Here is a 12,670-nt window from a genome sequence, read left to right as displayed (position 1 = left end):
ACTTGACCAGTGATACCTCCTTTAACTGTAATCATATAATTATTATTTTGTGTGTGGGGTTATTTCACTTGGCATAACATCTTCAGGGTTTATCCATGTTTAATAGGTATCAGAAGTTTATCTTTTTTGAGGACTATATAATTTTTCATTATATATACTTAACACAGTTTAATTCCTTGATGAACATTTGCTGTTTGTTTCCATCTTCTAACTATTGTGGATAATGCTACTATAAACAGTGGTATACAAATAACTGAGTCTTACTTTGAATTATTTTGGGTGTATAAAGAATTGATGGATTATACAGTACTTCTGTGTTTAATTTTTTAAGGAGCCACTGTGCTGTTTTCCACAGCAAGTAGACTCTTTAACATTAGCTCCAGAAATGTACAATGGTTCCAGTTTTTCACATTCTCATCAACACATGTTTTCTTCTAATGGATATGAAATGGTATCTCAGTTTGATTTGCATTTCCCTGATGATCAGTGATGTTAAACATCTTTCCATGTGTTTATTGGCTATTTGTATATCTTTGGACAGATGTTTATTCAAATCTTTAGCCCATTTTTTTTAACTGGCTACCTTGGAGTTTTGTGTATTATTTTTTTTTTAATTGTATAAATTTTTTATGTGTTCTGGAAGATAATCTGTTAACAGGTGTGTGATTTGCAAATACTTTCTCCTATGGGTTGCCTTTTCACTTTCTTGATAGTATCCACTGATGCACAAAAGTTTTAAATTTTGATGAAATTCAATTTACATATCTTATTATGTTTATAATTTGTAGCTTTATAATTTGTCTCATACCTGTGATTCAGAGTTCTATACAGTTATTTGTTTATTTGTTTATCTAACTTTTTCAGAATCTCCAACTTCTGCCTTAAAAAAAAAAATAGAAAATCACTAGAGGATCCATACATCTGTTACAAATGAAAAGTTTTTAAAAGTGAATAACACTAAAAAAAAATCTAGATTTACAATATAGCCCTTTCAGCTAGACTGGACAGGAGAAATATGTCTTATTTTTTGTCTTTTTACAATGAAATTATATGGAGATGAAGTTTTTACTTATATAAATGTATAAACTGAAATTCATATAAGACCAGAACATGTCTCTTTGAAAGCATATATATTTTCTTATTATTTTTGTATGTTTTTAAGCATTTATTTACTTGAAAGGCAGAGTTTTACACACACACACACATGCACACACATGCACACACACAGAGATTTTGCATCTGTTGGTTCTCTCCCCAGATGGCCGCAAGGGGGCCAGGACTGAGCAGGCCGAAGTCAGGACCCAGGAGCTTCATGGGGGCTTCCACGTGGGTGCAGGGTCCCAGGCACTTGGGCCATGTTCCTCTGCTTTCCCAGGATTATTAGCAGGGAGCTGGATTGGCAGTAGAGCAACTAGGATTCCAAATGACATCCATATGGGATGTTGGTGTTGCACTATGCCACTGCACTGGCCCCAAAAGTGTATATATTTTAAGGTACCAGGTGACTTTCCAAGGTGAGATCAAGATACATCTAAAATAATTTTTGCTGAATTTGTTTAAAAACTAGTTATCTTTTAATATTGAAATTTATAAATATTTGTGGTTAATGGGTTACTTAAATTTTAAAGAACATATAGCAGGTTACATTTACAAGCAACTTGTTAAAAATATTTATTAGGGAAAGAGAGAGAGAGAGCACTCTGCTTGTTCACTCCACATCTCAGTCCAGCTATCCTACCTGGGTGGCAAGCACTCAGTTACTTGAATCATCACCTGCTGCTTTCTAAGATCTGCATTAACAAGAAGCTGGAGTCCAGAGCAGTGCCAGGTATTGAACTCAGGTACTCCAGTGTGGGCCATAGGCATTTTAACCACTAGGCTAAACATCTACTCCAACAAGCAACATTTTAACTTAACCACTTCTCATTTTGAAATAACAGTTTTACATTTGAGTTTGATTTTTTTCAGAAAGAAAATAGAAGTATTTTTCTTCTGATAATGCCAGTAGGTTCACTAAGTAATTGCTATTTTCAAATAAAAATTGCCCATTATAGTAAGATTATTTCCTTTTAGACATTGTAAAATTTATTCTTTTGCTTACTGGTGTTATCTGATATATTCTTTAATGCTTATTATATTTGTATTTTGGTCAATTTTTAGGTGAATTATGTAACCTCATTACCCTGGATGTAGCCCACAATCAACTTGAACACCTTCCAAAGGAGATTGGAAACTGCACGCAGATAACCAACCTTGACTTGCAGCACAATGAACTGCTAGACCTCCCAGATACTATAGGTATGAGGGCAGAAAGATACTACTGATAGTTATTTGTAGCTGCCTGCATATTAAAAGAATTATTTTTTATTTCTTTTGATAATAAAAATTAGAGGTTAAAATTCAAAATTATCAAAGTAGAACTTCTAAGATAATGTTTTAAGAATGACTTTTCTATTTCTTGAGAAAGTAAGTTTTAGAAACTGAGCATTCACTGGGATTATAAAGAATATAGAATTTAGGTTGTGTATATTCTATTAAAGATTAAATTGCAGAATGAATGAGTTTTTGTTTATTTCAGAATGTTGTTGCATGCTATTATTATATGAGATCTGATCCCATGTTTGTTGAAGTAGGCTACATGGAAAAAAGAAAACCATTGCTTTTTGGTTATTAAAACTAAACAATGGTTAATATAGTCTAAAATTTTTCACCTATAATGCTGAGGGGATAAGAAATGTCTTGAAGTTCAAAATGTTTTGAAGACTTTACCAAACTGTAAGTAGTTGAATTGAACTAACCATGGTTTGTTTTATATCCATAGTCTAGTTTGTTTTACGTTGCCTATAATTAGAAAAGAGAATTTTTAAAAAGTATAATGTCTTTTTAGTTATTTTTGTTGTATAAGGATACTAACATGTTTATAAAAACTGCCTCTGATTTAATTTACATAGTTCAAGTAATGGATATTTCAGTCGTGCTACTAAAGATTTTGAGGCCTATGATTAGTTTATCTTTCTTCAGGAGGGGTTTTGTTTGCTTCTCTCAGGTACCCAAGGGGGTCTACTTTTATCTGTTACTGTTAAAGACTTGAGATTTTTCTGGTCCTTTAGGTGAATCAAAACCTTGTTGCAGACTAATTATAGGCCACTTTGACTTTTGGTTTGCCATTAGCAGGGTAGAGCTATGGAAGGTCCTACCTGATAGTGATTACCACAGTCCCCACTCTTGACAGATTTTGACTCTTTCCAGAAGCATGCCTTAGCATCTCAGCTCAGTCTTCTGGTTAAGGACGCGCTCTCAGGATAAAATTCTCTTGTGTTTTGCTTGTTTCTGGGTTTCTGGCTTATTTGTGGTCAGGCATGTAGTGATTATCTTGTTAGCTTCCTGACTTTGGTTTTGGAAGATGTGTTTGTGTTGGTGATGTTTTAAGTTTACTTATTTGAGAGGCAGAGACAAGAGGGATGTGGACAGGTAGACAGAACATACTGCGATCTGCTTTTTTACTCCACAAATGCCCCTAATTGTCAGTCTTGGTTTGGGGCCAAACCTCAGACTTATGAACTCAACCCCAGTCTCCCTAAGCCTTTTCACAGGATCTGCATTAGTAGGAAGCTGGAAAAAGGAGCCCATGCTAGGGATTGAACCTAGGTTTTCCAGGGTGAAACATGAATGTCCTGCATCTAAACCACTAGCCTAAATGCCTACACCTGTTTTTAGGTGTTGTTTTTTTTTTTTTTTTTTTTTAAACTTGGTTGTGCCATCACTCATCATTAGTTCCTTTTTTAATTAAGATTTTAAATAAACTTAAGATTTATTTATTTATTTATTTGAAAGGTGGAGTTGCAGGGGTACAGGCAAGAAAGGCATGCAGAAACTTGGTCATATTCCCTAACCATTAGAATCTGTGTATATCTGATTCTTCACCCATGGCTCTTTCCATCATATTGCCTGGGACACATGATGAATCATTCTGTAACATCTATCTGCTATATCTACAGTGAATATTCTATCAAATTTCCTATATAAATAAGTGAATCAGACTTGTGGCTCAAGATAATAGGGGTTGAATACAATTATTTCTTGCTTTTCACTCTTTAAAATTTATGGAAATTGCCAAGATGATGAAAGAGAAGTGATCTTAGAAGAAAATGAACAAAGAATGAATATGTACTGTGTCTATAAGACATCTATAGGAAGTTCCCTAGAATCCAGAACAAAATGACAGAAATAAATGCAAAATAAATGAAAAGTTTAAGACATGGGAGATAAGACTAGAAGCTCTAGAAAGAAAATAGAGGTAATGTGACAAAGAAACTAATAACATATAATGTAGAAAATTCTTTTTTGAACTTTCCAAAAGTCCAGATGAAACTGAAATTGTTTATCAAGAGAAGATAATAAAAAAAGATACTCTGGTATAAGATTTTTTTTTAAACTTTTCATTTCAGAGTAATTTAAAATTTTCAAAGCAAAAATTATGAAGTTGTATGGAGATCCTAATGTAACCCACATCCAACTTCTCCTATATTAACATATTAATATAGCTTGTCACAACCTATAAACCACACCCAGCTTCCCCTAGTAACAGCTCATATTAGTACAATATACTTGTCGTGATTAATAAGCCGCACTTAGCTTCCTCTGCTTTTTTAATGCAAACTCCAGTCTACTCCTCCTACCTCTCCCAGCCTCTAGTAATCGATGTTTTTGTGTCCAGATTGTGTGTTTTTTTTTAATCTTTCACATATGAGGTAGAATATGTGATATTTGTCTTTCCTGTGTTTGACTTACTTAACACAATGTCCTCTATCTATCCATTTTGCTACAAATGACAAGATTCCATCTCTCTGTGACTAAATGGTATTCTATTATGTGTATATACCACATTTTCTTTGGCCATTCATCTGATGATGGAGACATTAGTTGATTCCATGTCTCAGTATATTATCGATCTTAGTATTGTATGTGCAATTGAATGTATTCTCCTTTTGGATAACGTGTTCCTTGAACATCACTCATAGCACAGATGAGAGAATCACTTAATTTGCTCTACTTCTTACTCTTTTAGTGTCTCTGGATGGGTGGTTGTGGTATCTGTTTCCCTTCTAGTTTTTGTTAGTTTACATTGTCAAGATAGGTACATACTACAGTATAGTAATCCCCATTTTTGCTTTAGGTTTAGTATTTGTTAGCAGTTAGATTGCTATATTCATTTTTTAAATTGCTTAAAGTCTCTCATGTAATGGTTTTCTCAGAAATTGTTTGTGGGAAAAGTAGTCCCTTGTAGTTCTTGTATGTTTGTAACCTATACACCTGAAAAATTGTTTGAGTGTGATATCATTGGTTCCAACTTACTTTCCTTGAGGTCTGTTAGTGTTGAAAGTACAAAAATATAAGAGCAGTCCAGATATTTTCCCCCCATATATGTGACTTAATCTTTTTGCCTGGTTACCTAAAGGATTACTTATTTTTGAAATTCAAGAACTGTATTTTATTTCTCAGTGATGATCTTCCAGGGTCATGTTTTTCTAGCATTCTCTGGATCATTGTAGCATGCAGCTTTAAGTTTTGTTTCAGTATAGCCTTCTTGGATTATGTCACGATGGTATTTAGTTTATGTTGTATTTGTCATTGAAATGTATATCTGTGAGTTTGCTTTTTTTGAACAATTAGCTGGGATGGTAGAGGAAAAAAGAAAGGATAATGTGTAATTTCAACATCACTTTTCAGTGGAATGTCACATTAAAATGTCACTTTCAAAAAATAATTTCTTTTATGAAATCTAAAATCTTACCGCATTTAGAAAGAAAAATTCTGATTGACTACAAATCAGTCAAGAAAACCAAATTTTAAGATACTTAAAGTGTTGCAAAGTTAGATTCTTTTCTCCTCACTGATGGTTAGCCACTGTGTGTTTCTCTTAGGACACACTATTATTTCTTGAGCATATCAGGCAAGAACACCTCAGGGTCTTTGTACTTACCATCTTTCTAATTAGAACATTTTCTCTTAAATAGCCACATAAATTCTTACTCCTTCAACTGATCAAGTGGTTATATAGAGCGCAGTCATCAGTTAACCCTGTTCTGTTTCTCAGTCTAACATTGTTTAATATTTTTATGCATGTCTGTATCCCTGTCTTGTTAAATAACTATCCAAGGGGATGCAGTTAGAGGCATGTATTTGGCAAGGCAGTTAAGATATCTCTTGTGACATACACATCCTATATTGGTGTGCCTGGTTTCAGATCCCTGCTGCACTTCTGTTTCCAGTTTCCTGCTAATGTGCGTGCTGGGAGGCAGCAGGAAGACATTAGCAGTAGATGGGTTCTTGCTGCCCACATGGAAGATTTGATCTGGGCTCCTGCCTTTAGCCTGGCCCAGTCCCAGCTGTTGTGGGTATTTGAAGAGTGAAACAGGAGATGGAAGATGGATCTCTCTCCCTCCCTCCCTCCCTCCCTCCCTTCCTTCTTCCCTTCTTTCCTCCCTTCCTCCCTCTCTGCCTTTTAAATAAATAAAAATACATAATTTTTAAAAGGGGGAGATGTAATTAAAGTGCTAAAATGAATACTTCTGACAAACAGAAAGCATCAATAGTAGATGATAAAATCTGGAAAATAGGACTAGGTTCCTTTGGATTCACTTCTTCTAACAAAACATAACTTCTCCATATGTCCTTCTTTATCCTGGTTTTCTTAATTGTATATTTCTCTCTTCTTTTAGAAGGAATTCTTTGTGTTTTAAGTGTGCTTTTTTTTTTTTTAAGGTTTTGTTTTATTTATCTGGGAAGTAGAATTACAGAAATAGAGAGAAAGGTCTTCTACCCGCTGATTCACTCCCCAAGTGGTCACAACGGCTGGAAGCTGGGTTGGTCTGAAGCCAGGAGCCAGGAGTTTCTTCCGGGTCTCCTACATGGGTGCAGGGGTCCAAGCACTTGAGCTATTTTCCACTGCTTTCCCAGACTATTAGCAGAGAGATGGATCAGAAGAGGAGCAACTGGAATGTGAACGGGCACTCATCTGGGATGCTGGTGCTGCAGGCAGAGGCTTAGCCTACTGCACCACGGGGCAGCCCCATGTGTGCTTATTAATATGAACGCATTTTACTTCATTATTAATCTCTCAGAATTAAGATTTTTATCTGAGACTAACGTTTGTGCCTCACCTCTAGTATATTCTCTGTGGTTAGTTTACATGTATGTATTGGAAGTTAATGGGAACTGAAATATGAACAATAAGAACATTTTAGATGATACTGCATTTATTTTATATGCTTGCTAGTTGTCATTAAATATAGTTGTTTTTCTGAGTAATGACAAGGATAATAAGTAATATTTATTTGAATTTTCATGATACTGTAGTAATTTTTCATTTGCCATTTTATTTAAAATCATTCTTTCCCCTTCCTCCATCTCTGCTATGCTCAGTATTGTGATTGTGTATTTAATTTGGAATAAAATGTTAGTATTTGAGTGTTGGTCCATTAGAGTTCTCAGCAGTTTTAACTGACTTATTGGAGAACAATTCACCCAGAACAGTTGGTTGTAAACTTAATTGGAATGATTCTTCTGAGACTTCCCCTTTTTAAAAATCCTATCCTAATTCTTGAAAAGCAATGATTGAAATGAAAAACAAACAGAAAACTTGGAGAACTGATGTTAGTCCTGCAGCAGCTGCCCTGCTCTTTTATTTTTTTTTGCCCCCTGTCCCGGACTAAAGAATCTCTTAAACTCTCAAATGAAAATCATACCTTCTGTCATCTTACAATCACTTCCCCCCAAATCACTATTTTCTTGTCTCCTCCTTTATTCCCCTTTTTTCTTAAAAGTAGAGCAGAATGTTTTTTACCCCTTTATGTAATATGAATACTCCTGGAGTAGCTGTCACTCCTTGGGAGTAATTTCTGCCATTTTCATCCAGGCTGAGTATTGCCAGGATCACTGACAGCTACTAGGATGTAGGGACTAGGAAGGAAATGGGGAGAGAGGGGCCACGGTGGGTTGCAGTTAAGTAACAGAGTGCTTAAAGACATAGTTACAGTTTCTCTGATTTAACTATCAGTGTGTGTTGTTGAAGAATAAAAATATAAAGTGTAATATTTTTCATTTAAATATGTTCTTATTCAAGAATGAGCTGTAAACAAAAGATCCTGAGCTTCATTACAACAGTCATTTTGTTTCAAACTGTGAACCTGGTATCCTTAAAGACTTCTGGGTTTTTTTGTTTGGTTTTATGAAATTCAAGGAGAAAGGCTCTAGGAAAGATTTTAATTTCTATTCTCAAAATTGGATAAAGAGAGAAATAAGCTACAGAATCTTTCCTTCAAGGCTGGGGTGTACATACAGAACACAGAGGTCTTTTTGTTGTAGGGACTGAAGAAATATTGCTATAATCATTATATCAACAACTAGGTTTTAGGTATTTACAATCTAACTTCTGTACAATAAGTGGTGACATTCTTTTGAGTTTTTGGCAATCAAGAATTTTTATATTGCTTTTCAGTTGCTGTTTTTCCAAATGATTTTTTTTTTCAGGATTAATTCTGTCTTTGACATTATTTCATCTTTATGGCTGTGTATCTTTCTACTTATTTTTTTATTTAGGTTTTTACTCAACAGTTATACTGAATTAACCTAAAAGATACTGATAATATTTGCTAAAATTGAAAGCATTTAAATTTAAATTACAGCTATTTTAAATTCACCATATATCTGACAGTATAAGAAAGCAAGTTGCAAAACTAGAGCACAGAAAGAAAAAAAAAGTAGAGCACAGAACAATTGATAGTCAAGGTTAAGCATATAAAAACTAAATGCCAGCGACTGGCAACTGTCAGCCTACATTTACATACAGAAGCTCAGCAACAGTGTTTTTTGTTTTTTGTTTTTCTTTAGCTGCTATGGCTCAACATTAAAGCAAGCTGTGTCTTGATTCTAGGTTGTTGTTTAGTTTGTGGTTAAAACCACTCATTGAAAGAGGTTAGAGTTGAAACCACTGCGGAGAGTGAATCACAATAAATGCCAGACTTCTGATGTCAAGGTTTTTGTTTGTTTGTTTTTTTGTTTTTTTTTCCTGGTATAAAAGAGTTTTGTTGTTTCATACTTAATTTTTTAAATGTATTTTGCTGAGAGTAATGGAGAGTAATGGCCAAATGTAGATTTTTCTTTGAACATGCCTTAGTCTCAAGTAAGTGACAGGTCTTTTCAATTAGAGTCACATATTCTAAAAGTACACAGTTTTTAAAAATTCAACTCCTTCCTACTCTGCCAAAAAAAGAAAAAGAAGTACAAGTTTTATTTAAATTACCACTAATTTTGGTACTAGTGTTTTATTTTGTAATTTTTAATTCTAGAAATCTATTCTGATTTAAAAAAAAAAAAAAAAAAAAGGTTGTTTTCTGAAAGGCAAGGTGCCAGAGAGAGTGAGAGAATTATCCTCTACCTTCTGGTTTATTCCCCAAATAGCCACAACAACCAGAACTGGGTCAGGACAAAGCCAGAAGCCAGGAACTCCATTCTGGTCTCCCACATGGGTGTCAGGGACCCAAGCACTAGGGCCATCCTCTGCTGCCTTCCTATCCTAGCCCATTAGCAGGGAGCTAGATGGGAAGCAGAGCAGCTAGGACTTGATGCTGGGTTGTATCTGCAATTAGTCTTTTTCTTATAACTTCAGTCACTGATTTCTTTTTTAAAAAATAATTTTTTACTTATATAAGGTGAGCAAATTTCCTGTGTTTCATAATATAGTTTTAGGAGTGTAGTGATACTTCCCTCTCTACCCTCTCTCCTGCCCATGCTCCCATCCTCCCTCATCCTCCCATTTTTATTCTTTCTGTTAATTTTTATAGTGACATACTTTTTGGTTTAATTTATGCACATAAGCTGAACCCTCCACTAAGTAAAGAATTCAAAAACTTGTAAGAAGAAAAAAACTAAAAAAAATTCCTCAACATTAGAGACAGGGCTTTTAACAATAAGCAAATCTCAAATACCAGTTTCTCATACACATGTGGATGAAATTGGAAGCCATTATACTTAGTAAAATAAGCCAGTCCCAAAAAGACAAATATCGTGTGCTTCCCTTGATCTGTGGAAACTAGTAGAGTACAAAAACATGTAATGGATACAGTCACTGATTTCTTCAGCAAGAGGGAAAATTCAGATGACTCATGATCATGCAGGTAGCTGACATGTAATTTGCCACGTAGTCTTAGCAATAAAACTAGAAAATATCTAGAAAATAAAATGTTCTGCTTTTTATTTATCTGTTATTAATTAGTTTATGCTTAATGTGGATATGCCTATATAAGAGAAACTATGGCTTTCAATACTGTTTATAATTATTTTTGATCGGGAAAATTTTTTTACCGTCAGGTCAATTTTTCAGATACCTAATGGAGAATGTGTGCATCTTAGGTTTTAAATAATGCTATTTTTTGGAGGGGAAATTTCTCCAAAATTACATATACATTTTCCATAAAAATGGGTATTCTTTATGTAAAATGCTTGGGTCCAGAAGTGTTTCAGACCTAGGAGTTTATATCAGATTTTAGAATATTTGCATAGACTTCTTTGGTGAGCATTTCTAATCTGGAAGTCTGAAATCTGAAACTTTTGAGTGTCATGTTGGTGCTTAGATAGCTTCAGGTTTGGATCATTTTGTTTTTGAATTGTCTTATTAGAGATGCTCAATGTGTATAACCACTTGTTCTAAGTTAAATTATCACAAATACAAATGGGATAAAAAGCTTCAGATAGACATTAGTGCAACGTGAGTAAATTAGGCCTTATTTAAACACTGATATGCCTGAATATGCCCAAACTTTCTAGTCATTCATTTAAAAAGTTAACTTACAGCTGTGGATTTTATTATTTCTCTAAGACTAGTGAATATAAAAGTAATTTCAGTGTCAATCTGATTTATAGTGTACTGTTTGGTTCCTTGGAACAAAGAATTTAAGGGTCTTGCTGAAATAGTACTTCTGAGTAATTTATAAAAACCCAGTAGATAACTATGATGGTAAGAGGCTCATGAGATTTTTTGAAAAATAACCCTCCCCCCCCCCTTTTTTGTATTCACAGGAAACCTGTCCAGTTTAAGTCGTCTTGGTCTAAGATATAATAGACTATCAGCAATACCCAGATCATTAGCAAAATGCAGTGCACTGGAAGAATTAAATTTAGAGAACAATAACATTTCTACTTTACCAGAGGTAAGAAGTGGATTAGAGAAAACAGGACTTGAGATAAGCTTGCAAGATAATGCAGGAGAAACTAGAAAATGTTTACAGCTGGGTTAAAAAAATTGATGATTGAGATTATTTCCAAAATGAGTATCTTGAGGCCAGTGCTACGGCGCAGCAGATTAAAGCCCTGGCCTGTAGTGCCAGCATCCCATATTGTGCCAGTTTGAGTGCTGGATGCTCAACTTCAGATCCAGCTCCCTGGATCTGGTGCCTGGGAAAGCACCAGAGGATGACCCAAGTCCTTGTGTCCTGCACCCAAGTGTGAGACACAGAAGAAGCTCCTGGCTTCGGATTGGCTCAGCTCTGGCAGTTGCAGCCATTTAGGTAGTGAACCAATGGGCGGAAGACCTCTCTCCCTCCCTCCCTCCTCTCTCTCTGCCTCTTTCTGTAACTCTTTCAAATAAATAAAATTAAATCTTAAAAATAAAAAAAGTATCTTGTATAGCTGGCACTAAGATAAAAACTGAAGAAAGATAAGAACATATTTGTTAATTTTAATGTGGAGAAGAAAGGAAAAACCAGAACAATCAGTCACTGCATTCTCTTGTATCACCATATGAATATTTCTCATAATATTTTGGGAACTGGCAGTAAAAGCTATTAAAGAAACCCTGCCCACTTCAGTTATAAAAAGGGAAAGTAAAAAAGATAGATGAAAAGAATGCTGATTATACGAATGCACTATTTATTATCATGATTAATATTAGCTACAACTCTCCTGTGACCCATGTTACTCTGTTTATGCAATGAAATTAAAGGCCATTTAGAATTTAACAGTCATCAGAATTTGTTATTTTTAATGCATTATGTTTAATCCTAGCTTTGCTGATTCTATTAGAAAATATTTTCACTTATTCCACTTTGAGATTAATTGACTAAGGCATAATACTTAATTGTCTTTCTCAACATTATTTTCTTTTGTCTTTCCTTTTTGTTCCTACTGTACTCAGCAATGTTAGGTTTGCTTGTAGAATTTTAACAATAGAAAGAATGGGATTTTAGACTTAGAGATTGAGCTTTGCAAAATGCTTTCTTTCTAACAATTAAAATTGTCATATAAGTAGCCCTACAACATCTTCACTATTGCTAGTATTTTAGTGCATGCACATGTGTTTGCATGTGTGTATGTTAAAAATAAATATTTTGGTTAAATGTTTTATGAAGATTTATAGCAATTCTGTTATGAATTTCAGTTGACTTGTTCCTTAGGAAGAGAAAATAAAGTAACACCTATTAACTTGATTCCTCTTAATTTGAGTGCTTGTGTTTTCACAAAACAGCTTGGATGAGTATCCCAGGACTGTGTTTTCTAGGCTGGACCAAGTTACAAAACTATTACAGCAATATCTTAACCTGTGACGAAAAGATGCTCTTGGTAGTAGCAGTTTGTTGGAGTAAAATGCACAAATTGCAGTCCTGAGAACTAA

General features: G+C 34.5%; 1 protein-coding gene across 2 annotated transcripts in view; it reads left to right on the top strand.

Annotated features, from left to right (window-relative positions):
- The window catches only part of SHOC2 (SHOC2 leucine rich repeat scaffold protein), a 91,592-nt gene that overhangs the window by 65,932 nt on the left and 12,990 nt on the right, over positions 1-12,670 (top strand). For both annotated transcript variants that reach the window (XM_062213958.1, XM_062213959.1), the window contains exons 3-4: positions 2,161-2,298; positions 11,080-11,210. In XM_062213958.1, the coding sequence (XP_062069942.1) occupies positions 2,161-2,298; positions 11,080-11,210 (269 nt within the window). The remainder of the gene's footprint in view (positions 1-2,160; positions 2,299-11,079; positions 11,211-12,670) is intronic.

Source organism: Lepus europaeus, chromosome 17, assembly GCF_033115175.1.
Source record: "Lepus europaeus isolate LE1 chromosome 17, mLepTim1.pri, whole genome shotgun sequence".
NCBI lineage: Eukaryota > Metazoa > Chordata > Mammalia > Lagomorpha > Leporidae > Lepus > Lepus europaeus.
Note: the sequence above shows the minus strand (reverse complement) of the source record. Positions and strands in the feature narration are given on the sequence as shown.